Source organism: Neopsephotus bourkii, unplaced genomic scaffold (genome assembly GCF_033783945.1).
Source record: "Neopsephotus bourkii isolate Nb327-2 ecotype Australia unplaced genomic scaffold, CSIRO-AGI_Nbou_v1 NB_575, whole genome shotgun sequence".
Classification (NCBI taxonomy): Eukaryota; Metazoa; Chordata; class Aves; order Psittaciformes; family Psittacidae; genus Neopsephotus; species Neopsephotus bourkii.
Genome location: NW_026901076.1, coordinates 157,977 through 185,733, shown reverse-complemented (window position 1 = coordinate 185,733; position 27,757 = coordinate 157,977). Strand labels below are relative to the sequence as shown.

The 27,757-nt window shown below is 45.2% G+C and overlaps 1 protein-coding gene across 2 annotated transcripts; it reads left to right on the top strand.

Annotated features, from left to right (window-relative positions):
* LOC133211156 (serine/threonine-protein kinase H1-like) lies at positions 1-27,471 on the top strand. 2 transcript variants are annotated; one of them, XM_061351321.1, is made up of 3 exons: positions 3-337; positions 1,286-2,301; positions 26,796-27,471. In XM_061351321.1, the coding sequence occupies exons 2-3, from the start codon at positions 1,369-1,371 to the stop codon at positions 26,811-26,813; spliced, it is 951 nt and encodes a 316-aa protein (XP_061207305.1). In that variant the 5' UTR covers positions 3-337; positions 1,286-1,368; the 3' UTR covers positions 26,814-27,471. The 2 variants fall into 2 exon arrangements, with proteins under 2 accessions (XP_061207304.1, XP_061207305.1); XM_061351320.1 differs by lacking the exon at positions 26,796-27,471 and having other exon boundaries at positions 1-337; positions 1,286-2,434.
* The last annotated feature ends 286 nt before the right edge of the window (positions 27,472-27,757 follow it).

The window sequence follows — 27,757 nt, the reverse complement described above, 5'->3', positions numbered from 1 at the left end:
TTTTGTCATGGTACTTGAATCTGAATGAGCACCCCGTTATAGGACAGCCCTTGGTGTAAGTCAGTTGAGCTTTCTGTGAAGTTGTTTACTGTTTGTGCATGCTCAATTTCCATGAGGAGTTACTTTGATGTCTGATTTTAAAACTGAATCTCAACTAAAGCCTTGTTTTCTTTCCAGGTTAGATGTAGAGACTAAACTTCTTCCAGCTGTCCCTCAAAAACATGTATTTCTCCATGTAATCCTCCTGATGGAAGACCAGACAGGGTTCCCTTCCTGCTGTTCATGCTGACTGGCTCCTTGGAGAGGTGGTGAATGAGCGAACATACGCTTGGTGGTGGTAAGTCCTCCAATTACATTTCAAGGCTAACAGCATCTCCATAGCCTTCTATGAAGGCTCAGCCACCATGTTGATGGGCTCTGAGCCAAAGAGTGGAAATTTAAATCTTCCTGGCTAACTGCCACGGCACAGACAGGCATTTTCTTCATCTCCTAAGCCAGACGTATTGTTTTAATTGGCACATCAAGACTTGCTGAAGTGCAGCAGATTTGGTTCTGTTGGAATACAGTGTGGTGAGCAAGACCTCCTCCTAGTCTGGAACAGCTGGTAGAAATTCCATTTGCGCTTCCTACATGCAGCTCCATATGGAAAACGAAGTAAAAACAAGTTATAGAATCCCAGACTGGTTTGTGTTGGAAGGGATCTTAAAGCTCATCCAGTTCCAACCCCCTGCCATGGGCAGCGACACCTTCCACTAGAGCAGGTTGCTCCAAGCCCCATCCAGCCTGGCCTTAAACACTTGCCAGGGATAGGGCAGCCACAGCTTCTCTGGGCAACCCCTGTGCCAGTGCTTCACCACCCTCACAGGGAAGAGCTTCTGCCTAAGATCTCATCTCAGTCTCCTATCTTTCAGTTTAAAACTATTTCCCCTTGTCTTGTTACATGCCCTTGTAAAAAGTTCCTCCCCAAAATTTGGTAATGTCCAGGCACAGCCGCTTAATTGGTTAAGAGAACTTGCAGAGGTCTCTTCCTACCTCAGCCATTCTGTAACTCTGTGCTTCAGTGCTCAGCTGGGAGCAGTAAACAAGCTGTGCTTTATAAAAAGAGATACTGTTTGATTTCCAGGGCCATCTGTTCTGACCATGACTCTGGGTTTACAGGCACTATTACCAGTAGCTTGTGATGAAAGCAGCAAAGCACTGTGCATGCTCTGCAGTGAAGTGCAGTGAACATCCCAAACTCCTTCTTTGTGGTACTTATTTGGTTTGTCTCATTCTTTTCTTAAAGTTCAAATGTGGAAATTGCCCTGGATGTGGTTGCTGCTGCTGCCCTGGGAAAATGTCTTGGTAGGGAATTAACACCATTCAGTGATGGGCTGTGGGGCAAGCAAAGTGCTTCCAGAGCTCCCCAGAGATGAGCATCTAGACCTGGTGAAAAAAGTTGAACCTTACACAAGCCACGATGACAGATATAAGCATTTCATCAAGGATCACTGCGAGATCAAAGCTCCTTCACCTCCACAGCATTCTAACCCATACCCTGGGAACCACCTGCCTGCTCTTTTGAACCAGCCTGAGCCCTGCAAGAACAAAGTGGCTAAATACTGTGCCAAGTTTGACACTAGAGTGACAGCCAAGTATGACATTAAAGCCTTGATTGGGAGAGGGAGTTTTAGCCATGTTGTACGGGTGGAACACAGGGCCACCAAGCAGCCCTATGCCATCAAGGTGATAGAGACCAAATACTGGGAGGGGAGGGAGGTGTGTGAATCGGAGCTTAGCGTGCTGCGTCGGGTTCGCCACACCAACGTCATCCAGCTGACTGAGGTGTTTGAGACCCAGGAATGTGTGTACATGGTGATGGAGTTGGGAACTGGAGGAGAACTGTTTGATCGAGTCATTGCTAAGGGCTCCTTCACAGAGAGAGATGCTACACGGGTGCTGCAGATGGTGTTGGATGGTGTGAAGTATCTGCATATGCTGGGTATCACACACCGGGACTTAAAGCCAGAGAATCTCCTGTACTACCATCCAGGAACAGATTCCAAAATCATGATTACAGACTTTGGACTGGCGAGTGCTCAGAAGAAGGGAGATGACTGCCTGATGAAAAATACATGTGGGACCCTGGAGTACATTGCTGCTGAAATCCTGGTCAGGAAGCCGTACACTAACTCTGTGGACATGTGGGCGCTCGGTGTCATCTCCTACATTCTTCTCAGTGGCACTATGCCCTTTGAAGATGACAACCGCACCCACTTGTATTGGCAGATCCTGAAAGGAAAATACAGTTACTCAGGCGAGGTGAGTGTGCCAGGGGTTATGGTGAGGGGAAGTGAAGCAAGAAGCTCTCTGTAGATGGGTCTTTGTAAGGAGCAGAAGCTGGCTGTTGTGTGCAGTGTGGTAACATCATCAGGGCTAAAAACCCCTGTGATTCTGGCTTTTAAAATACTTTCCTGTTTTCTCTCTGCTTTCCAAAACTGTTTTCAGAGCAGCATAGTGAGCTCCTTTTAAAAATGTGTGTGTAAAGAAAGGTCTCTTCTTGTAGAGCAGAACTGTGATGCTTGTGAGTTTCTAGCTGGGGAGACCTCAGCTGTGGTAAGCTGTTGCTTGATGCTTTCATGTGAAAACTCGTGCCAGGGTGAGTGTTTGCAGTGTGGTATGTACATACCTTGTCTGATTTCTGATACAAATCCAAGTGTAGTCTGAAAAACACCTTTGCTGAAATTATTGCAGACAAAGGGGCACTTGCTTCTGCATCTGAAGACGTGAGCATTTCTAAAATAGATCTGCATTATCTCCTAAGTTGAGTATGTGACGAACTGGAGGATTGAAGAGTAGTCTTAGATAACTATGGAAGGAGGAACCTTGGGAGATAGATATTTATTTATTCTGGTTTTTTTTTAGGCAGAAGATGGGTGCCCCTACCCTCCCAGAGTCCCATCACTCCACCGCTGCCACAGCTCCTGCAAACTTGCTTCTAATCATGGTGGGAGATCTCAGCTATCAGCCACTTTTTTTACCAGCGCAGTTGCCAAGCGCAGGCATAACCTCACTAAGAATCACACCTATAGAAAGTGGGGGCATCTAGATTTGTAAGTTATGTTTTTTGCCTATAACCCTCACTGGCAAAATTTAAAAATTAAGCTTTTATAAGTGTGGAGCAATGGTTATTCTCATGAGGGCCTGCACAACCCAGGATTAGAGCCGAGTGAGACAGCCTTGAACTCTCTCTGACTCAGCTGAGCCGAGGAGGCCTGGAGTCGAAGAAATGTAAGCAGAACATTGAAACAGGAGCTTGCTTGCCACAAGGAATGCACCGCTTATCACAAGGCATGCACCCTGCTGTTGCAGAGATACGTGTGTAAAACTTAGCTTAGCCAATAGCAGTATATAGACAGGCGCGTGAACAGTTGTTGGGGACCAATGATAGCTTTGCTTTAGGCATGTGGCTTATTTAGAATCCTATATAAACACTGTGTATGCAAACAATAAGGGAGAACGATCATACTCGTATTGAGGTTGCGTCGTTACTCCGGGCCCAACTCCCACTCCGACATATAAGCTCTAATAACAGAGGAAAACATTTAGATTCCTGAGCACCATGGCTTTGTGAGCGGAAACCCATTAGGAAAGTGTTACTGAGTGGCTAAGTTTGTTATTCTGAAGTGACACTAAGACAACCGTCAAAACCCCAGAATAAATTAATGATTGTTCTCATGTGTTTAGGTGTGACAGGTATATTGGCATTTTAATGATGGAAGGAAGGACTAACATGTTAAGTTTTGGAACATATTAAGCTGCTTTAGGGTTGTGTTTGTTTTGTTTTGTGTTTTTTTCCTATTTATTTGTTTATTTTGTGGTTTAAGCCCAGCTTGTAAATCAGAACCATGCAGCCACTCACTCACTCTCCCCAGTTCTTCCTCACCCCCTGCTCCCAGAGGGATGGGGAGGAGAATCAAAAGAATGTAACTCCCATGGGTTGAGGTAAGAACAGTCCAGTAACTAAGGTATAACAGGAAACTGCTACTGCTACCACCAATAACAATAACGATAAGGGAAATAGCAAGGGAAGAGAATACAACTGCTCACCACCTGCTGACCAATACCCAGCCTGACCCGAGCAGTGATCTAGCCCTTCCAGTTAATCGCCTCCAGTTCATATACTGGGCCTGGTATGCTGAGGTGTGGAATACCCCTTTGGGTATGTTGGGTCAGGTGTCCTGTCTCTGCTTTCTCCCAGCTTCCCCTCCTCCCTGGCAGAGAATGAGACCCAGAAAGTCCTTGGTCAGAGTACACATTACTGAGCAGCAACTAAAAAACGTCAGTATTATCAGCGTTGTTCACGGGCTGAAAGTCAAAAACACAGCACTGCACCAGCTACTAAAAAGGAGAAAAATGACTGCTACTGCTGAACCCAGGACATGTTTTTTTTTAAATAAATCTCACTCTGCAGGGTTTTCAGAAGTGTCAGTAAGCCTTTTCTGCTTTGAAGCTGTCAGGCCAGCTTGTGTTAATGGGTGAATCTCCAATTAAATCAAACTGATGAGTATTGGCACTAGCATAGGAGGTGTCCTGGATTTGGCTGTAATGGTTATATTTCTGTTTCCTAGTAGTTGGTGCAGTGCTGTGTTTTTTACTTCAGTCTAACAATGCTGATAACACACCAATGTTTTTAGTTGTTGCTAAGTCACCAATGTTTTTAGTTGTTGCTAAGTAATGCTTACTCTGTTCAAGGACTTTGCAGTCTCATGCTCTGCCACAGAGGAGGGGCACAAGAAGCTTGGGGGGAAGCAGAGACAGGACACCTGACCCAAATTAGCCAAAGGGGTATTCCATACCACAGCACATCATGCCTAGTATAGAAACTGGGGGGAGTTACATGGAATGCCCAGATGGCTGCTTGGCTCGGGCTGCATATTGGTTGGCAGGTGGTGAGTGTTTGTCTTGGGCATCACTTATGTTTATTGGTTGGGGTGTTTTGGTTTTGGGGTTTTTTTTTGGGTTTTTTTTGTTTTTTTTTTCCTCTTCTAGTTTTGTATTCTCTCCCCTTGTTATTTCCCTCATTATTATTATTATTGGTGGTAGTAGTAGTGGTTTTGTGTTATACCTTAGTATGTTATACCTTAGGACTGTTCTTATCTCATCCTGTAGGAGTTACGTTCTTTCGATTCTCCTCCCCATCACCCAGGAGTGGGGGGGAAGAAGGGGGAGGGATTGAGCGAGTGGCTGCATGGTTCTGGGCTTAAACCACGGCAGTTCTTTGTGGTGCCCAACATGGGGCATGAAGGGTTGAGATAATGACAGATCTGACCAGAGTATGTCTAATCGTGTTTGTGATAAGCATTCATTGTTTCGGACTAATAGTCACTCGTCACAATGCTGATTTATTGTCTCTCAAAGTTGTTGCTCTTGATCTCGGAGTTTCAGCATTTTACCCAGAAGGGCCAGATCGCCGCTCGGATCGGGCTGGGTATCGGTTGGCGGGTGGTGAGCAGTTGTATTCTCTTCCCTTTTTATTTCCCTTATCATTATTATTATTGGTGGTAGCAGTAGTGGTTTTGTGTTATACCTTAGCTACTGGACTGTTCCTGTCTCAACCCATGGGATTTACATTCTTTGGATTCTCCTTCCCATCCCACAGTAGGAGGGAAGAATGGGGGAGTGAGTGAGAGGCTGCGTGGTTATGAGTTGCCAGCAGGGCTTAAACGGCGACAGTTCTTTGAGGCACACAATGTGGGGCCCAAAGAGTTGAGATAACGACAGATCTGTCCAGCGTGTGCCTAATCGTATTTGTGGTAAGGATACATTGTTTTGGATTAATAGTCACTCGTCACAATGCTGATTTATTGGCTCTCAAAGTTGTTGCTCTTGATCTCAGAGTTTCAGCATGTCATACCTTACTTACAGCCAGTATTTACTGTTTTAGTGTTTTATCAGCTGGGGGGCCTGGGCTAAGGTTCTTCTTTTGCTGTACCTAATGGCAGTGACTTGTCATACAGTAAAATAATTGATCATGAAACTGGTCTAGCATGCATTCTCAGTGAGGTCATCACCTCTATACTATAGGAGACATGTAATGGGAATTTTAAGCAATTATCTTTTTATCCTCCCCAGGGGGGTCAGCCTATGAAAGAGACATTCCTTCACACCCTCTGCTCCCCCATCAGGCTATTTACAGCAGTATTTGAGAATTCTAAAGCCTTTGGATGTTCTTTGGATACCCTTGAAACCTGCCTGCTGCTTTTGCTGGGAATCAGCATATTGCATGTGTTTTAACCATTTACCACCTTGAGAATGCTCGATCTTATCTGATTTCATAAGTAGGGTCGAGCTTGGGTCTTGTCTAAAGTTAAGCAGTGATTTAAGAGGACCACCAAATGATTTTCCCTGAGGCTGGACAGTCATGAGTGGCAGGGTGTGTGGGATTCTATGGGCGAGCTCCTAGGCCAATGGGCCCTTCCAGTGCTTTGAAACTTCACTCCTGAACAAAAGTGGAATCTAGAAAAATTGTCACCAACGTTTGGGAGAACGAAACTCCTTAACACTAATGTAGCATTAAGCAGCAGGCACTTCTTTATTGCAGCGCTGGGTGCTAGGTGGAATTTCCACAAATTGGTCACACCCAATGGTGATTTCATCCTTGCATTTATACAGAAAAATTACAAGATATTACGCTCCCCGTTACAATGATTGGTTAGTGATGTATGTGCAATTATAATATCTGCAGTGTCATTCTCTTCTGCTACTATGCTTGCGTGGGGGAAGGGTCTTCGCTTGGGTGAGGCTCTTCTTGATCTGTGGGTGTGTTTTTTAGTATTATAATGAAGGCTGTTTACTTCAGGTCACCTTAAAAGTAAGTTTTGTTGCCAAGTTGGCCAGCTGGATTTCTACCTTGCCAGGTTGTGAAATAGCTCATCCTATGTACAATAGACCCTAGGTGCTTTGGTTATTGTCTAGAGAGTAAGGACTAAGCCTAGTAAGTCACAGAAAACAGGGACTTAAGCAACACAGCGTCAGATTTTGAGTAACAGAGTGTCCTGAGTTCAGTAGTAGCAGTCATTTTTTCAACTTCTTAGTAGCTGGTGCAGTGCTGTGGTTTTTATTTTCAGCCTGGGAACAGCTCTGATAACACCAATGTTTTGAGTTGCTGCTAAGTAATGTTTAGTCTGACCAATGACTTTGTGAATCTCATGCTGTGCCAGGGAGGAGGGGAAGCCAGGAGGAAGCAGAGACAGGACACCTGACCCAAACTAGCCAAAGAAGTATTCCATACCACAGCACGTCATGCCCAGGATGTAGGACTGGGGGCAGTTACTGAGACAAGGGGGGGCACGAAATTGCAAAATGGGATATAGAAATCTTTAGAAGTAGCTTTAAGTAGTGTTAAGTTTGATGGCTTTGTAACAGTAACAATGGAAAATTACTGAGGTGAAGGGTACATAGAGAAAAATATATAAAGAGAGTGCAGCTAGAGAACATACTGAGAATTCTCACAAGATATATCGGTATAGTTGACATAGCTTTAAAAAAAAAACAGCCTAGAAAAACAGGACACAGGGATAAGGGGTATCTGGGAATGGCAGGTGTCCAGGATGGGCTACAGTTGAACTAACAGATAAGTAGGAGGATGGGAGGATTATTATGTCTCTGGTGCTAACGAACCAATTACACTGATATGAGCATCTACTGCGCGTGCTTCAAAGGCTGCCAGAAGTGATGAAGATTGTTGGAAGAAGTAAACGACCTTCAGAGACCACCACCACAATTCTATACGCATGCGGGGAACTCTCTGGAAAATGATGTAATCCATATGTAGCCTTGTGAATATGTATGTATGCCCAGGGGCTATAAAAGGATGGCTTGTGGGGCAATTAGGGAGATACATGCTAGCTGGAGTTATCCCCCGTGTCTCCCGGGGCCGTAATAAAGAATACCTGCTTGTCAGCTTGAAACTTCTGTTGGCAAGTTTGTTCCTGGAGTTTTCTCCGAATCATTACCCAGAAGGGCTAGATCGCTGCTCAGGTCAGGCTGGGTATTGGTTGGTGGGTGATGAGCAATTGTATTTTTTCCCCTTGTTATTTCCCTTATCATTATTATTATTGATGGTAGCAGTAGTGGTTTTGTACCTTAGTTACTGGACTGTTCTTATCTCAACCAGTGGGAGTTACATTCTTTCAGTTCTGCTCCCCATCCCTTTGGGAGTCTGTGCATGGGGCGGGTGTGTGTGAGTGAGCTGTGTGGCTGATTGTCTTAACAGAGCAACATGTGTGTCCTGGGTTTAGCAGTAGCAATCATTTTTCTCTTTCTTGGTAGCTGGTGCAGTGCTGTGTTTTGACTTCAGGGCTGGGAACAAAGCTGATAAAAATGATGTTTTGGTTTGGCCAAGGACTTTGTGAGCTTCATGCTCTGCCAGGGAGGAGGGGAAGCCGGGAGGAAGCAGAGACAGGACACCTGACCCAAACTGACCAAAGAGGTATTCCATACCCCAGCACATCATGCCCAGGAGGTAACTGGGAGTTAGCGGGAAGGGCTAGGAGGGCCTGCAGGGTTGGAGGAGGTATCGGTCGGTGCTTGGTCGGGCTGGGGGGCGAGTTATCGGTCGCCTGGTGATGAGGTGTTGTATTCTCTTCCCTTGTTATTTCCTTTATCATTACTATTATTGGTGGTAGCAGTAGTGATTTATGTTATACCTTAGTTACTAAACTGTTATCTCAGCCCGTGGGAGTTGCATTCTTTCTGATTCTCCTCTCTGTCCCTCCAGGAGTAGGGGGAGGGCAAGAAGAGGGGCTGAGTGGGTGAACAAGCTATCTGGCTGGGGTTAAACCACGACAATGTATTAACTTATATGCTAACTTCGTAAACCAAGGTGTTCCTATAGATAATTATTTCACAAACACAAAGCAAAAAGATTCAGTAAAACTCAAGATAATTTGCAAGAAAATTAGCAAAACACTTAAACAAGGTGTGCTGTAGTCCTGGCAATAGCAGAGAGGGACATCTCGCTACAGTGTGCTGGGGCTCAGCCTACACCTATGGAGCCCTGTTCTGTAAGGATCAGGAGTTGGATCTGATGGCAAAGCAACAAACAACGCAGCTACTCACATCCCAGGCATAGCAGTTCCCTGAGCTCCAGCAACAAGCACAGCAGCTACTCAGACCCCGACAACGGACACTGCAGCCACTCCAACCATGTGGAGCATTGGTTATTCTCATGAGGGCCTGCACAACCCAGGATTAGAGCCGAGTGAGACAGCCTTGAACTCCCTCTGACTCAGCTGAGCCGAGGAGGCCTGGAGTCGAAGAAATGCAAGCAGAACGTTGAAACAGGAGCTTGCTGGCCACAAGGAATGCACCGCTTATCGCAAGACATGCACCCTGCTGTTGCAGAGATACGTGTGTAAAACTTAGCTTAGCCAATAGCAATGTATAGACAGGCGCGTGGACAGGTTTATGTAGCCAATGAAAGATGTACAGCTGTCACGTAAACTATCACCAATGGTATAAATTAGGTGAGCCTGTGCAATAAATCGAACAAGAAGCGTAACTCATATTGAGATTGTCTTCTTGATTCGGGTCGCTCCTCTGACTTTTGGCGCCTGAACAGGGACTCGAGGTTGGACTCGGACGTCTCCAAACTGTGTCCGGCCATTGCAGCAAAGGCACAGACGGGGGAAGCGAGGAGCTGGCAGTGCAGGAAGCGTCTACTCGCAAAAGCGGCGCAGCTCGGGTGCTGGCAAAAGCAGTGAAGCTCGGCTAGGAGTGACAGCTGATGTGGCCTGCGCACCCACACCTGCACGGGTAAGACCACACTCTAAAATCCACCATGGATCGAGAGGCGGCACTCACACTTTTAGAACAATTACTTGCTAAGCGAGAGGCTAGTGTGAGCACGAAAAAGCTCAGAGAGCTATGTCGGTGGGCGAAGGAGAAAGGACACCTTAAGGGCCCACAGCTAATGTTCAGCATTGATGAATGGAGGGAAATTGGGGACTCTTTGTGGGACGCTACCATAGGGGGGAATAAGTCTGCTAAAGACTTGGGGGTCACCTGGAGGGAGGTCATAAATCAGCAGCAGCAGATGGTGGCAAAGAAGAGGATGGCTATGGCAGCTACTAAGCTGCTGGGATCAGAAGGGCCCCCCCTGCCTGATACACGTGTTTTTGACCATCTATTGACCGATACAGCCAAAGGTGTTATTATCCCTATTAAGGACACACCTGAAGAAGTGGCCAAGGAAACTGCAGAAACCCTCCATTCTGCAGAAACCCTCACAGGCGGGGGAAAGGGAGACCCCTGAACCTACACCAAGGGGCCCCAATTCTCGTCCCCGGGAAACTCGCCCGCATTACACGACAGACGAGTCTGACATCGATTTGGAACCCAACGGCGTACCAAGGGAACCCCCTAAGACCACCCCGGGACCCCTCTCCCCTCAAAAGTCAGGACCCTCAGATCGATCTGTAATGGACATTGAAAAGGGAATAAGGGAGATGGGTGGAATTCCTGTGGGGGATGTCCAGGAGACAACTACTAATGGGGTATTAGTGAAACCCACTGCAACAAATAGTCGTTGGTCTGGGGTTATCAGAGATGCCATTTTGGAGGGTGAGTGGCAAGCAGCATCGGCATTGGCATTCCCAGTTCAGACCATAACAGCACCCCAGGGACAGCCCAGGGCATAGTGGCATCCTTTCGACTGGAAGCTAATGCAGCAGCTGCAGGCTACTGTCTCTCAGTATGGGCTTCACTCTGAACCAGCGAGACACCTTTTGTCTTATGTTTTTGGGTCAGAGGTTATGACACCTAATGATTGTATGTCACTAGCCCGTTTAGTTTTAACGCCCTCTCAATACTTGCTTTGGGAATGTATAGGCCTGGCATTGTGGGATGAGATTAGTAAAGGGACAAAGGAAGCCCTGAAGTATTCTACATTATGGAGATGGATAATTGAGACTTTCAAGGAAATGAAATCGGAACAGGCAGCAGTGGCATCTGTTTTCCTGGCCCCTGCTCCTTCACAAAGTCAATCAGAGGTAGAGGAGAGTGCTACCTCTATGGTAGTTGCCCCCCCCCGTTGTGCCTGGCACGGCATCACAGAAGCCTCCTCAGCATAAGGGGGAAGATAAAGTGAAATGGCGCTCATGTCCGAAAGTACAAGTAGAAAGTGCAAACGCGGTCACCTTCGACCTAGAGGAAGAAGGCCCAGAGTCTCCGGCAGAACCAGACTTGTACCGCCCCCCCCCCCCTTCCTGATCCCGACTCAGACAATTCAGACAGTTCGGCTTGTCGGCAGATGCGAACCAGCCTCAGGGATGGTCAACTGCGACAGCTTCTGAAGAAATTAGAAGCACTGGAAACAAAAGAAACCTCCAAACCCTCTGCCCCACCCTCCTACAATCCAATAGTAAAGAAAGGGGAGTGGGAGGGGGTGTTGGGCACGGGGTAGGGGATTATGGTAATAACCCTGCTAAACCTTGTGGTGGGATGACCAAAGATACAATTGTTATGGGGGAGTTTTCGGCTATGGGTCCCTCAGCATTCCTGGTGTTTAACACTCCACAGGAGAGAAAGAAGTGGGAGGCATTGGATTTAAAGGTAGTAAAGGATGTGCGTCAACCAGTAACATCCTACAGATTAAAATCATTGTATACTCAGGCAATTATCGCACATATTTTTTCTGCATATGTCCTAGCACCATATGATATCCATATGATAGCTCAATTGTTGCTTACTCCCCAACTTCAGATATGATTTAAAGTGAGCACAGCAGAGGAAAAGGCTGGATACATGGCTACTGCCTTTGCCACTGCTGTTAAACCCCTTCTACAATAAGGTTAGGGCGATTGTGGGGGTACTAAAGGTATGATATGTTATAATTGTGGACGGATGGGACATTGTAAAAAGAAACAGTGTACTGTAAAAAAGAATTAGTTCAGCACCCCCCCCTCCCCCCCCGTGAGGTTACTGGTTTTGCAGATAAATGTATTGATAGCGGAATAGACTCCACAACTTTGTTAAAGTTGTAAAGTAGGTATGCTTTATTCAGCTGAAGATGCATGGGGGATTGGTCCTCCAAAAGTCATGCGTGCCTCAGTGTTGTTTCCCTCTACATTTATCCTCTAAAGTTACAAGGTTGCACAATACGCCTATACATATTCATATTCTATCCCCGCTTCGTATTATAATGACCTAGAAAGTCCTCTGCGCCTGCGCAGTGCCCCCTCTGGTCATGGGCAGGGGTCTCAAGATGAAGTAAATGAGTCTTCCTCCTGTGGGTAGGGGTCTTCAAGATGAAGTAAATGAGTCTTCCTCTTCTTGAACTTGTCACCTTTTAGTCTTTACACATATGGCCTTAGGGTTTGGTCGGTGCCCCAGCCATAAACCATCTGCTTCTTCCCGTATCTGGCGCCTGCTTTTCCTTATCGATAGCTACTTATCATTATAATCAGGTGTCTGCTTATCAATACGACCAGGTGCCTGCTTTTGCTTATCAATAGGACTTGGTGTCTTTGTTCTGCTTAGTAAGCACTTACAACAGACAATACCTTGTCTAGGCAAGTAAATTCCTCTAACACAAGTAAATTCCTCTAACCCCCCTGTACAACCCCCCTGTACATTGGTAAACCCTCTGCATCAATCCCCCCTTTTTCTATAAAGTTAGTAAATTCTTTTACTATATTATTTATGACAGAGTTATCCATGTTCCTTCTATCGATTTCTGAAGTGATCTTGATATACATTGTATTATGCAAGGTACAATCATTAAAATGAGTAGTACTATAACCAACATTAGAAGGCCTTGTTTGAGTATTTCCCTGAACCATCCAGTAACTCCTAGGTTATTTAGCCATTCATCCAATCCGCCTCCAACAACTCTAAGCTCTTGCATGTTTTCCTGCAATTTTCGGAGCTTAGAATGAATTGATTCAGAATGGTCAGATAAATTTATGGAGCACATACCTTCAAAATCCTCACAACCATCCTGTAACAATATCTTTGTTACCTCCCTGGCTTGTGCGCTTCTACTTGGAAAGGCTTCTGGCCAACCTGAAAAGGTGTCTATTAGTACCAACAAATGTCTATACCCCTTTTTCTGTCCTTTTGAAAATTCTGTTGCAACATTTTATATACTGCTATTACCATCCAGAGTCTTTTTGAAATAGTTTCCTGTTTCTACTTGATATTTACATTTCATTTCTTTTTCAATCTTCATAATTTATCATAGATCATTTATAATTCCAGGAAGAAAATTATACCAGAAGTAGTCAATATTAAAACAATTAACATTAATATTCCTGCAACCAGTTGCCTTAACCAGGAGAGATCAGGTAACCATGAAGGTAACTTCTTCAAACCTCAGGAGGTATCATCCTTGGCCATTTTATTAAATATATTTGTTTGTTTCCAGATTTCCTCCAGATCTGTTTCAGGAACAGGAGTTCTCATTGATCCTTGTTCCACTGGGATTATATCAATGGTTTTACTTTCTATTTCCTATGGTTGCTGCGATATTTATGATTGCCTTCTCTAATTCACTTATTCCCAAAGATGGAATTAGCCATCTCACAAAACTATGAAATGCAGTACTCTGTTCAGCAATAGGGTTAAACCCTCACTTAACCAATACCATCCTTTCCCTTCAGGAACAGGCCACCACTGAACCACAATACCATCTATATTAATAGTGTGATTACAATGTGAATAGTGACCTACACCTGTGGCATTTAAACAAACATAGTCTCCTATTCTGGTTCCTGGTGTAGTACATCTTTCCATGAGATAGTGTTGGAAATTGGAATGCCAATTAATGGAAGGCCCTGATCTTCCCCTGATTCAGGCAACTGTGCACACACACAACAGTCACTACAATTAACAACTTTAGTAACATTCTGCATTAATTTCAGGTATAAGTATTAGTCCCAAGGTGGTATGTCAGTTATCACATAAATCCAAATTATGACTGATACAATTTCATATGCGAGGGTCCTGAAGGTTCGATCTGCCATGTCTTCTCTGGTTCTGGTGCTTTCTTTGTTCCTTTATCTTCACTGCTGTAAAGGTGGTCAATATTATCTGGTACTGTCCGCTCCACTTCTCCCGTAGAGGATCTCCTGAAAAATTCTTAAACCCAGTCTCTGGATCTAAAAGGGTGAGTCGGATAATCCACGCCCCTCGCTCTTGTCCTCAGTATTTTCTTATTTCTTCTAATTGCTTTTCCCAGATTGATCAGAAACTTTAGGAGATAACCTTCTCCCACTTCCAGAAGACTTTCTCCTTTAAACTGGGACTGATATTGTCTTCCATATAAAATTTTACATGGGATAGCCTCTTCTTTCGACCGAGGTTTAGTTCAAATTCTTAATAAAGCCAGTGGTAAGGCTTGGTATCAGTATCTTGACATACTAATCTGTTGTTTTATTATCTTTCCAACTTGCCCACTGGCCTGTATGGAACATGTAGTTGCCAATGAATTTCTAATTTTTGCTAATTTCTTGTACTAAAGGTTGAGCCTCGGTCAGAAGAAATTGCCTCTGGTACTCCAGAACAAGGTATTACACTGTTTAACAATGTTCCAATTACTTGTCTTGCATTATTTATTCTACAAGGGAATGCTTCTGGCCACCCTGAAAAAGTATTCGTTAGCACCAACAAATATTGGTCTCAATAATTCAGAAAAAAATTATTTGTCAGTGCTGTCCCAGATAACTTCCTCCCCAATTGTACCAATTTGATTTCTACTTTCAATTTTAGGGTTATTCTTGAGACAGAGCTGACATTGTCACTAATTGAACTATGTTATACAGATTCCTTCCTTTAATTTGTTCATCTAAGTATTTATACAAAGAGTTTCTACCTCAATGAGTTTTATGTTCTTCCTGAACTAGCTTCCAGAGTTGGTTATAGGGGATTATAATTCGCCCATCAGCTATCTGAACCTAATCTTGTTTGTTTTCCTCTCCTTTGAGAGCTCCAATCAATTTTCTATCCTCCTTTGAATACCTAGGTTTAGATTTCTCAATTGTTAGTTTGCCGTCAGGGATTAAGGGAATGAGTTTAGATTGTTCAGCTGCTCATTTGGCTTCAACATTGGCCAAATTATTTCCAATTTCCTGATCAGATTCACCTTGTTGATGCCCTCAACAATACATAATAGCTACTTCCTCAGGTAGCTGAACAGCTTTCAGTAGTCATCGAATTTCTGTAGCATGTTTAATCTGTTTCTCCTGTGTGTTCAAATGTCCTCATTCTTTCCAGATGGCACACTGTGCATGGACCACACCAAATGCATATTTGGAATCAGTCCAAAGATTTATCCCTTTGCCTTTAGCTAATTGCAGGGCACGTTCCAGAGGTTTCTTTCAAATCTGGTTGGCACAGTTCAGTCGGGTGTGAATAGTTCTGTTGGTTGTTCTGCAAAAGGATTCTGGATTGACAACACTGACCACAATTTCTGTATCATGATGTTGCACAAGGGTGGCCTGGTATTTTAAAAAACATGACAGTGGGCTTCTTTCTGTTCCAGGACTGCTGATACCACATGGGACACTAGTACAGTAATCCTTTGTTCCAAGGTGAATTTTCGAGCCTCTTCAATATTCATGACAACTGCTGTCACAGCCCTTGGGCATCCAGGCCATTTTTTGCTCACTTCATTCAGCTGTTTTGAAAAATGCACCACTGCCCTCTTATAGGGTCCTAGTTTCTGAGTAAGGACCACCAAAGCTATTCCCTGTTCTTCATAGGAATATAGCCAAAAGGATTTAGTCATATCCAAAAGTCAGAGCTGCAGCTCTCATTAGCTCTGCTTTTAAATTTCTAAAGGCCTCCTCTGATGAATAAAGAGAGAGGGGTTTAGCAGTTCATCTAGGGGTCTTACCGGAACACCATAATCATACATCCAAAGTCGGCAACATCCAGTCACTCCCAGGAACATACGGAGATTCTTGATGGTTGTTGACAAATGGCTTCTCTTCTAGCAGTTCCAAGTTCTCTCTGTCCTCCTGTTATTTCATATGCTAGGTAGGAGACTCGGGTTTGGATTAGTTGGGTCTATGTCTGGTTACCCAATAACCATTCAGTCCCAGAAAATTCAATAATCCCACCATTCACTGAACACATTTTTCCCTTGTTTCAGTAGCAACTGATAGGTCATCCACATATTGTAACAGAGTCCCTGTCTGAGTGGGTGATTTCCATGATTCTAGTTCCAGTGCTGATTTTGAAAGGACTGTTTTAAAACCCTTGAGATAATACTGTCCAAGTTAATTGGGTTTTCCTTACTGTGTCAGGATTTTCCCATTCAAAAGCAAATAAATTCTGGTTTTCTTTGGCCAATGGTAAGCAAGAGTCCTTAAATCCAAGACGGCAAATCATTTCTGATTCAATTTAGTCAATAAGGAAAATGGATTAGCTATTACTGGATAAATATCCTCTATAAATTTGTTGATTCCTGATATCTTGAACCAATCTGCAACTTTATTTCTTTACTGGCAAGATAGGAGTATTATATTCCAATTCACATTCAATTAATAAATAAATGTGGGTTGTGTTGGATATTATTTTATTCTAATTGGGCAGGTCCCCCTTTTTATTTCTACTTTAACAGGCAAAGCATTTTTCGCCTTACCTGGAACTTCAGATGCCCATACTCCCACATACACCTGGTTAAGGATTTCTTCTATTTCAGGGAGGTCCTCCTGTTTGCTTTTTCTGTTGAATTAAAGATATACTCAAAAATTGATTTTTAACTCTTAATTCCATTTTGCCTTCTTTAAATGTTGCTTCTTGCCCTAATGAAGATTTCAGAGAATTCAGCATGCATAAAAATTTTATGCATTCGTATTTGTTATCCCAATTTGTACCTCAAGGGTTGCATCGTTTTGCACTTTTTTTTTTTTTTTTTTTCTTGGTGGCCAGTAGCTCCCACATCTGTAACAAATTCTTTTCCCTCTGATTTAACGCCGAATAAGTTGCTCCTGTATCCACCTAAATTCCACTTTATTTCCTCTAGTCCATAGATTTAATGTAACCAGTGGATCTGCTAGGGTAGATTCCCCAGGTCCCTTGTCAGCCTAGTTCCAGTTCAGCCACCGGAGCCACCCCATGGCACTCCCTACCCCGCAGGGCAGTCTCACTTCCAACGTTCAAAACTCCCCACAGCACACACACACCGATCCGGTCCCATAGGAGAAGAATCCACTTCCCCCACCTTTGCTCGACATTCCTCCTCCATCAGTTTCAAAGCACTTCTGTCCACATTTATTCGACAACCCCTCAGTCCCGTCTGTCAACATGTCTGTTCCCACTTGTTTGTCTGCCCCAGCACCCATCCCGTGATCAAACAACACAGGAGCTGCGCGAGCTCCCCTCCTTTCAGGTTTCAGATGCCTGCCGCTGCAACAGCACTTCTGGTTTAACCCTTTCTTAACTCAGAATGTGAATGTGCTGCTTGCCGCAGGTGACAGCAATCTCCTCCTCCTTATCAATATCTGATAGGACAGATACAGAGGGTGCTTCTCTCAGAGGTATGTGATACATAATTTTCCTATTTATAACTTTCAAACATCATTCCCCAATATCCCAGGCCAAACAACATCTCTCCAGCTTAGCTTCCAGTTTTTCCTTGTCCTTTTCCAGAGCCAGAATTAGGGATCTGGCAGAGCTATATTAATTTCACATTCTGCCTGCCACTCCGGGTGATCTCCCACAGTGAAAAACATATCTGTATACAGCACTTAATCCCATTTTCATGGCAACCTCAAAACCAACATTCATTGTAACAACGTATTATAATTCAGAGTTCCATTTTTAGGCCATTTCTCCTGATCTTCCAAAGTATATAAAGGCCACCATTGGTTACAGTACTTAATCAGGGTTTTCTTATTTTCTGAGCCCTCGGGCCCTGTAATTTCTTTCCAATTTACCAAAATACACCCTAAGGGGCTCTTTCTTAATATTTCTTTCCTTTGGTTTATTCCCATTTTACTTTCTCCTTTGTAATCACGTCTCCTCAAACTTCTTTGATACTTTTACAAACACGTTCTCAGGTTTTTCTCACTTCCCGAGAACTCCTCAGGACTCTGTGACTCCACCACAGATCAATCCACTTATCTTAGTTCCAAGAAATGGCCAGCCAGAAATTTCTGATTATCCAGAACAATATCTAGCCCACCAGAATTTTGTGTGACTAAAATAACAAAAAAACAAACTTTGCAGTAGACACGTTGTCACCACATACTGTTACAGTCACACAGCCACAATATCCATGTGAAATGCAGCCACGCTCCCACAAAAGGCACACAGCCACAATGCCACTGTCACGTCCACTTAACTCCCACAACGTCCACAATGCCACCGTCACGTCCACTTAGCTCCCACAACATCCACAATGCCACTGTCACATCCACTTAGCTCCCACCAGGTCCACAATGCCACTGTCACGTCCCCACAACGTCCACAATGCCACCGTCACATCCAGTTAGCTCCCACAAGGTCCACAGTGCCACCGTCACGTCCACTTAGCTCCCACAAGGTCCACAATGCCACCGTCACGTCCACTTAGCTCCCACAAGGCCACACACAGGACAACTTCCACAAGGCACACAGCCACAATACCACCGTTACGTCCACTTAACTCCCACAAGGCACACAGCCACAATACCACCGTCACATCCACTCAACTCCCACAAGGTACCCACGCGGAATGCCACCATCACATACAGTTACACTCCCACAATACCACCGTACACTTCACTCCCACAAGGCACACATAGAATCTTTTCTTGCTGTCTGGCGTGAAGCTAGCCAACATAGGAGGGGCAATTGCTCCCTCCCCTAATTTTAAACTACCTTTAGTTACAAACAAGACACACAAGACAACAGACAGGAAACATAAACACTTCGTCCGTCTCCGGCCGCTCTCCTCGCGGAGAATACGGAACCGCGGATTAGGACTCTGCACTCGCTTCGTAGCTATGCCACGTCTCAGTCATACAAGGGTACACACGGCACCCCATACATTCACACAGCGGTTTCGCTTACCGTCCTCTTGGCTCCCGAAATCTGAGATGCAGCCAAAACCTGGAACTCTCTTAGTTTACGGCAGCCCCTGCTGGGGAGTTCCTGAACTCACCCGACCCACCACCAGGGTCGCTAGCGGCCGCTCTGTCGGTCGGCGAGTCCGTTTGCAAGCCCTACCTACCAAGGGGAACTACGCTGTGCGCCAGACGTCTCTGCGCGCCTTACCAGCAGCCCCGGGTCAAGCGTATGACTTATAGACCCCCAAAATTACTAAAATAAATTTCAAGCATACCGTTTTTCCGCAGCTGGCACAGGTTTTTGTCTGTCCCTGCAGTGAGCGGACGAGAAGCGGAGCTCCTCCAGGCAAGCGGCCTGGGGCGCCCAGGATATCCGTCTCCCAGCCGGTCCTGCAGTCGACAGAGATCTCCTGCCTGGCTCGCCAAATTGATAGCGGAATAGACTCCACAACTTCGTTAAAGTTGTAAAGTAGGTATGCTTTATTCAGCTGAAGACGCACGGGGGATTGGTCCTCCAAAAGCCATGCGTGCCCTCAAAGCCATGCGTGCCTCAGTGTTGTTTCCCTCTACATTTATCCTCTAAAGTTACAAGGTTGCACAATACGCGAAAACATATTCATGTCTCTACACATCTACCTATTATAATGACCTAGAAAGTCCTCTGCGCCTGCGCAGTGCCCCCTCTGGTCATGGGCAGGGGTCTCAAGATGAAGTAAATGAGTTTTCCTCCTGTGGGTAGGGGTCTTCAAGATGAAGTAAATGAGTCTTCCTCTTCTTGAACTTGTCACCTTTTAGTCTTTACACATATGGCCTTAGGGTTTGGTCGGTGCCCCAACCATAAACCATCTGCTTCTTCCCGTATCCGGCGCCTGCTTTTCATTATCAATAGCTACTTATCATTATAATCAGGTGTCTGCTTATCAATATGACCAGGTGCCTGCTTTTGCTTATCAATAGGACTTGGTGTCTTTGTTCTGCTTAGTAAGCACTTACAACAGACAATACCTTGTCTAGGCAAGTAAATTCCTCTAACACAAGTAAATTCCTCTAACGCAAGCAAAGTCCTCTAACCCCCCTGTACAACCCCCCTGTACATTGGTCAACCCTCTGCATCAATATTAGATGTGACAAATTACTGCCCCAGGACACCCCCCTTGTCAGTGATTGAATGAATTGAAATTTGATCTTAGGGCATCCGTTTTATGGATGTTTTCAGTCCTTCTTAAAGTGAAGGCAGCAACCTTTTTTACGTTAAAGTAAAAGTTCTGCATCAAGGCCCGCAGTGGGAAGGTCTCTCGTATGCTCTTATCAGGAGTATCGGGCAGACTGTGATGGACTGAGGACTTATGACCCCATATACAACTCATTTAATACATTCTCTCTGTGATACTCATGACATCATCATCATCATGGCTTGACTTCGCGAACGAAGATTTGGGAAGGGCATTTACCCACACTTACTACAAGAGTAATATAAAAAAGTAGACAATATATAAGACATATAAAAGAGTAGACAATACAACGGCTCTGTAGACACTGATCTTTGTACTTTTCTTCAGGTGTTTATTACACCAGACTCTTTTATGGAGTTTTCCAAAGGCTCCATATGCCTTTGCTATTCTGTTGTCTATCTCTTTGTCGATCGTGGCATCCGAGGAAATGATGCTTCCCAGATAGCTGAACTGCTGAACTGTCTTAAGCTCTGACTCGCCGATGGTAATATGGGGATGGTGATAATCTTCTTGCGGTGCAGGTTGGTAGAGGACTACTGTCTTCTTCAAGCTGACTTCCAGCCCAAAAACCTCAGCCGCCTCCGCAAAGCAAGATGTTAAACGCTGCAGAGCTGCTTCTGTGTGGGCAACAAGGGCGGCATCATCAGCAAAGAGCAGTTCACGGACAAGATGGTTTAGGGTCTTAGTGTGGGCCTTCAGTCGCCTTAGATTGAATAGGCTACCATCGGTACGGTATCGAATATAAATGCCGTCTTGTTCGTCGAGGTCTGCTGTAGCCCTTTGGAGCATCATGCTGAAGAAGATTGTGAATAAGGTCGGTGCGAGAATGCAACCTTTTTTCACACCATTGGTTATTGGGAAAGGCTCAGAGAGTGCATCACCATACCTGACTTGGCCTTGCTGATCCTCATGTAACAGAATAATCATTTTCAGAAACTTGGGGGGACAACCTAATCATTCTAAGATCAGCCACAAGCCTTTTCTGCTCACAGTGTCAAAAGCTTTGGTGAGGTCAACGAAAGTTACGTATAACCCCTTATTCTGTTCTCTGCACTTTTCTTGCAATTGTCTGAGAACAAATACCATGTCTGTGGTACTTCTATTAGCCCTGAAACCACACTGACTTTCGGGTAGAAGTTCTTCTGCGATAGCAGGTACTAGTCTGTTCAATAGTATTCTTGCAAGAATTTTACCAGCAATGGAGAGCAGAGTTATACCACGGTAGTTTGAGCAGTCTGACTTGACACCTTTTTTCTTATACAGAGTGACGATGATTGCGTCACGAAAGTCTGACGGTATTTTGCCTTGTTCCCAACAGCACACAACTAGCTCATGAAATTTAGCGTGAAGTGCTTGGCCTCCATGCTTCCATATTTCAGGTGGGACTCCGTCAACCCCAGCTGCCTTGCCAGTTTTCACCTGCTGTATGGCCTTAAGAGTCTCTCCCATGGTAGGGGCTAGATCCAATTCGTTTTTCACCGGATGTTGCAGAATGTGCTGGATTCCTTTGTCTTGGACTACACGATTAGCACTAAAGAGGGTTTGAAAATGTTCAGACCAACGATTCAGGATGGATACTCATGTACTAGAAGTTGGTAAACATAAGTATGTCCAGGTTTCTATCGACCTTTGGAGACCTTTATAAATACTGCTGGCTACTTCTTCCAACATAGGCTGGCCACCTGTGTTGGAATGAGTGTGCACTTTAGTCACTATAAAAGCTCAAGCCTCATGCAATGTGAGGGAGACAGAGCCTCTGCGGGGACGCCGCTAAGATTGGGCCTGCCTCCTCGCACTGTGATGATGCTTCTTGGAGCTGGTTTCTTGTTAGTCTCCACAGGGTCCTTGTGCCACCTCCTGTATGTGGGATTGTGTAGTGGAAGTAATGATTGTCTGAATTTTGTTCTTCAAATACTGTAGTTGTGTGGAGTGTGCTTGTGGGATCCCATACGTGTGTGTGTTTGTGTGTGTTGAGGGCAGACGGTGTTCTGTGTATTTTTTGTTGTTGGGTTCATGTAAAAGTTTTTAACGGGTAGCAGTTTAACATTTCGGGCAAGAAAGGGTTAATGCAAAAGTGAGGTTGCCGGCAGGTATTTATGGTTGCTGCTGAAGCAGGCAGGCAGCTGTAGCTGCTGCCTGGCAGGCTGGCGTTTGTAGCCATGCAAAGCAGGGTGAGCACCTTCGGGAACAAAAAATTAAAAAAAAATTATTTGATAAGAGTTCGGTCCCTATGTCCAAAAGAAGCTGCCCTCCGATTCGGCTCCTGGTGCTCCACCGGTGGAAGGACCAGGATGGACACCAGAGCCGAGGAGAGAAAAAAACAAAGCAAAATAAAACAAAACCAAGCTTAATATGTTTAAAGTAACCTGGGGATGAATCCAAGACTTGGAGGAACAGATAGATCGGTTGAAACAAGAACTGCTAATTGAGAAAGCGAGAGGGGTAGTGCAACCACAAGCCTTACGAGCCGTCACCTAAGCAGCATCAGGGTGGCAGATACAGAACCTATCTACTTCTCAAGAACTGATAACCTGGAGGAGGGGGTATATTTGTGTCCTCCTGCCTACAGGTCCATGGCGAATGCCTGCAAAGTTTGTCAAGCCTTGCCATGATCTGGACAGACGAATGGAGGAACCTGATGCCTCAGCTGCAGGAGCTGAACGTGAATACCCCAAGCAGAATGAGATAGAGAAAGAGAAAAACCAATGATTGCTAAACATCATTTGGGAGCAACTGAAAAGTAACAGCTTGAATATGTGTGCTTGTACAGTAGCTATTGTTAGATGCTGTGATTTTGTGTATAAAACCACCTGTATTTACTAGCCAGTTACTAATAAGAAACTACACCTTGTATACATTTGTCACTTGTAAAAGAGATGTCAGAGTATGCAAATTTGTAGTAGCTGCTAGAAAATGCTAAGGCAAAAGATAGAAATATTCTAATACAATGATAAATTAAGAGGGGGGAGAATTCCACTGGTAAGAAATTTCTTTGGCTAGTCCCTTGCTGGCATCAGCATCTTCAACATGCTGCTGCACCCTGTAATAGTTACTCTGCTAATGTAAATCTGTGTGTGCCTTGCCATAATAATGACTTGTTACTGGATGAAGCAGGTGAAACTCTGCATTGACAACAAGGTGCAAGGATTGAGGCTGACCAAATGCCTGCTACCACAATCAAGGGCAAGACTGGATTGGCCTCTGTGTTTGCCACCAAGAAGAACCTTTAACTCCACTGCTGGCTGGAGCCCAGCAGGCATGGAGCGGTGAGGACACATGCCATGCCAGACCTTTGGGATGGTTTATATCTGATTCTGTTGTATGGCTCCAAAAAGTAGAATTGCACCTAGAGCTGAGGACGTTGACTGATGTTCAAACCCTAATGGGGGATTTGCAATGGGTCCGGCCTCTTATTGGAATTACTAACGAACAGCTAATGCCTTTACGTTCTTTGCTAAAGGGTGCACAAGCTGACAAACCAGTAGTCGTTTCTGAAGAGCAACGGTCGTCTCTCATGCCCAGTCAGTGTTTGCTGTGATCTTGCAATGGCAAAAGAAAAATGGGGGAGGCATCTTGGCTATTTTGGAATGGTTATTTTTGCCATTGCAAGCTCGCAAGAGCATTCAAACACGCATGGAAGCGGTTGGACAAATCATTAGAAAAGGGAGAACATGCACATTTGCCATTTCAGGAGAAGAGCCAGCTAGCATTCACATTCCTATAGCTGTGGAGGACCTAGAGTGGGTAATGGGGCATTCCGTTAGCCTGCAGATGGCCTTGCTGCAATATGAAGGGAAAGTCTCGGTGGATTTACCTAAGGGAAAAGAAGCCTCATTGCTACTGTCCAATGCATGGATAACATGACCAAAGTTATCCATGAGACCCATTCAGGGAGGGCTAACTGTGTATACAGATTGTCGTGGTTTAACCCCAGCCAGACAACTTGTGCACTTACTCCCAGTGAGTGGTGCCAGGCTGGAAGCAATCGAGGCCCACGTTAGCCTCCCCCCCCTTCCCCAGGGGCTGCCCCCCCTTCCCCGCTCCCAGAGGGATGGGGAGGAGAATCGGAAGAATGCAACTCCCACGGGTTGAGATAAGAACAGTCTAGCAACTAATGTACAATACAAATCACCACCGCTACCACCAACGACAACAATGATAAGAGAAAATAGTAAGGGAAAGGAACACAATACCACGCGCCGAACCACGAGTCCGACCCCGCCGACCCCCCCATCCTTCCAGCCCCTCCCAGCTCCCCCCTGTGCATGACGTGCTGTGGTATGGAATATCTCCTTGGTCAGTTTGGGTCAGGTGTCCTGTCTCCGCCTCCTCCCAGCTTCCTCTCCTCCCTGGCAGAGCATGAGGCTCACAAAATCCCTGGCCAAACCAAAACATCATTTTCATCAGCTTTGTTCCCAGCCCGAAAGCCAAAACACAGCACTGCACCAGCTACCAAGAAGGAGAAAAAATGACTGCCGCTGCTAAACCCAGGACACAGATGCAGGGAAAAAATCAGTGCAGTGGTCACATGGTGCCAGGGCAATCAATGGAAACATCACAAACTTTTGCAAGGTCAGGAGATTTGTTACAAACTTTAGAGTTAACTGCAGTTGTTTGGGCAATATTGTGTTGGTTACATATCCCGCTTAATGTGGTCACCGATTTGTTATGTGTGGTGGGCGTAGTACAACAAATCGAAGATGCATTTATTAGAGAAACGTGGAATGAGCGTCTTATGACTCTTTTTCAACAACCTTAACAAGCTATCCGCCAGCGTTCAGCAGAATATTACATCATTCATATTCTGAGCCCCAAAAGTCAAGATGGGTTAGCTGAAGGTAGCGCAATATCTGATACACTCGTAAGCCACGTTCGTCCTATCGTCAGTCAGTTTGATGCTGCACGGATGGCACATGCTCCGTTCCATCGAAATGCACGAGGCCTATGGCGACAGTATCGACTGACATGGACTGAAGCCACTGGAATTGTTTGAAGTTGTCCTCAGTGCAGCAACCATGGACCAGGACTTGGACTTGGGGTCAACCCTCGGGGTTTGAGGGCTTTGGAGCTGTGGCAAATGGATGTCACTCATGTTTCTGAGTTTGGGCATTTGCATTATGTACATATTACAGTAGATACGTATTCTAAGTTTGTATGGGCTACAGCACAACCTGGGGGTTAAGTGGTTGGCTATGTAGTTTGATTAAGGCATGCATATGTGGATTGATTGCTTTTGGTTTTGTTTTACTATTGATACCTTGCTTATTACAATGTTTGCAACGCTTACTTAGTAGATCACTTAGCAAAATTTTCCTTGTGTGACAGCAAGCATCCTGGGTCGTGCAAAAGAAAAATGGGGGAATTGTGGAGCAATGGTTATTCTCATGAGGGCCTGCACAACCCAGGATTAGAGCCGAGTGAGACAGCCTTGAACTCCCTCTGACTCAGCTGAGCCGAGGAGGCCTGGAGTCGAAGAAATGCAAGCAGAACGTTGAAACAGGAGCTTGCTGGCCACAAGGAATGCACCGCTTATCGCAAGACATGCACCCTGCTGTTGCAGAGATACGTGTGTAAAACTTAGCTTAGCCAATAGCAATGTATAGACAGGCGCGTGGACAGGTTTATGTAGCCAATGAAAGATGTACAGTTGTCACGTAAACTATCACCAATGGTATAAATTAGGTGAGCCTGTGCAATAAATCGAACAAGAAGCGTAACTCATATTGAGATTGTCTTCTTGATTCGGGTCGCTCCTCCGACACAACCACAGTGAAAGACACTACAGCTAAACAAAAGGACCAATCCATGCTCATGTGAGTTGCCCCTATAAGTAAAGGGAAAAGCAAATGAGAGCCATGAAGAGCAGCTCCTGTAGTGAAGAAAGATGAAGACCCAGTGCGTGTACTAGAGGGGGTGCCATCTGAAGGAGAGTTATTACTACATGAATCAGAGGAAGAGGAAGAAGGTAACTTATTGATCCTGAGCCTTGACTGAGTTGTGGAATATGCGAAAAGGTTTCACCCGTCTTCCAGGGGAGCACATAATCACCTGGTTGCTTTGATTCTGGGATAATGGGGCCGATAGTCACAAACTAGAAAGTAGGGAAGCCAAGCAGCTGGGATCACTTGCTAGGGAAGGGGGAATTGACAAAGCAGTTGCAAAACGGAAATGAGCCCTCAGCCTCTGGAGGTGGCTTTTGGCAGATGTGAAGGAAAGGTATCCCTACAAGGACAATATTATGTGCCACTCAGCCAAGTGAACCACAATAGAGAGAGGTATCCAGTCCCTGAGGAAATTAGCTATTCTAGAGGTGATCTATCATAGGCCAGATGCTGGGAATGCGCCCATAGATCCAGATGAAGTTGAATGTACACGACTCGTGGTAGAAGCTTACATGGAGTGTGCCATCATCATATGCCCACTCATTGGTATCAGTGACCTGGAATGAGGCAGCACCACCAACAGTAGCTAAAGTGAGTTGTCAACTCCGAGTTTGAAGACAATCTCACGCTTTCCATCATTTCAGCTGTGGAAAAACTCCTGACCCAGGAGGTCAAACACCTGAGACTATCTGTCCAGCTCCTCATGTGTACCAACCAATGTTTCAGCTATTAACAGAAGGTGCCCTATTGCCCGGGAGAGAAGATAGAGGAGGTACACGCCATGAGCCACGTTATGGTTTTACCTGTGGGACCATGGAGAAGACCCATGAGGAAGTGGGATGGAAAACCTAACTCAGTTCTGGAGGAATGGGTGTGTGAATTGAATAACGACAGTCAAGGATGATCCTGCCAATGAAGTTGCTGCTCCAGGCTTTGGTGAGCAGCTTCCCAGGTGGACTGGAAAAGCTGATTTTACTCCAACTCCTATGATAAGGAATTCTAATCCCTTTCTACAAGGAGTAAGTAGAGAATCTTAGGATTGCTATGAGAGGGGCCCTGCCTCCAGCAAGGTGGAGGAGAGAGACACTCATGTTAACTGGACTGTGTGGGTCGGATGGCCTGGCACAACAGTCCCACAGGAGTATAAGGCTCTAGTAGATACCTGTGCACAGGTCGAAGAACAACAAGTGCCAGTTGTGACCACAGTAGTGCACCGGCAGCAATATCGCACCGAGACTCCCTGATTGCCACCCATAAGCTGATCCATAGGCTGGAGAGCTAAGGAGTGATCAGTAGAACCCGCTTACCCTTTAATAGCCATATATGGACAGTGCAAAATTCCATTTGAATGGAACCTCTCCGGTGGTCCTTCGAGCCTGCCCAGGAACTTAGTGAGTAGAGCACGAACGTCTGGCCTCAGCTCCCACAGCCGAAGAGCCAGGAGGGAAATCTGGTGCTGGGAACATTCAGCACACAGTCAGCTTTGCAACGGTGCCACCATCATTGCTGTCGCTCCTCGATTTCATACCTAAAAGTCCATTTGAATGGAACCTCTCCGGTGGTCCTTCGAGCCTGCCCAGGAACATAGTGAGTAGAGCACGAACGT

Excerpts from the sequence above, each read along its gene's own strand:
- LOC133211156 (XM_061351320.1), top strand. The coding sequence starts at position 1,369 with ATGGGCTGTGGGGCAAGCAAAGTGCTTCCAGAGCTCCCCAGAGATGAG.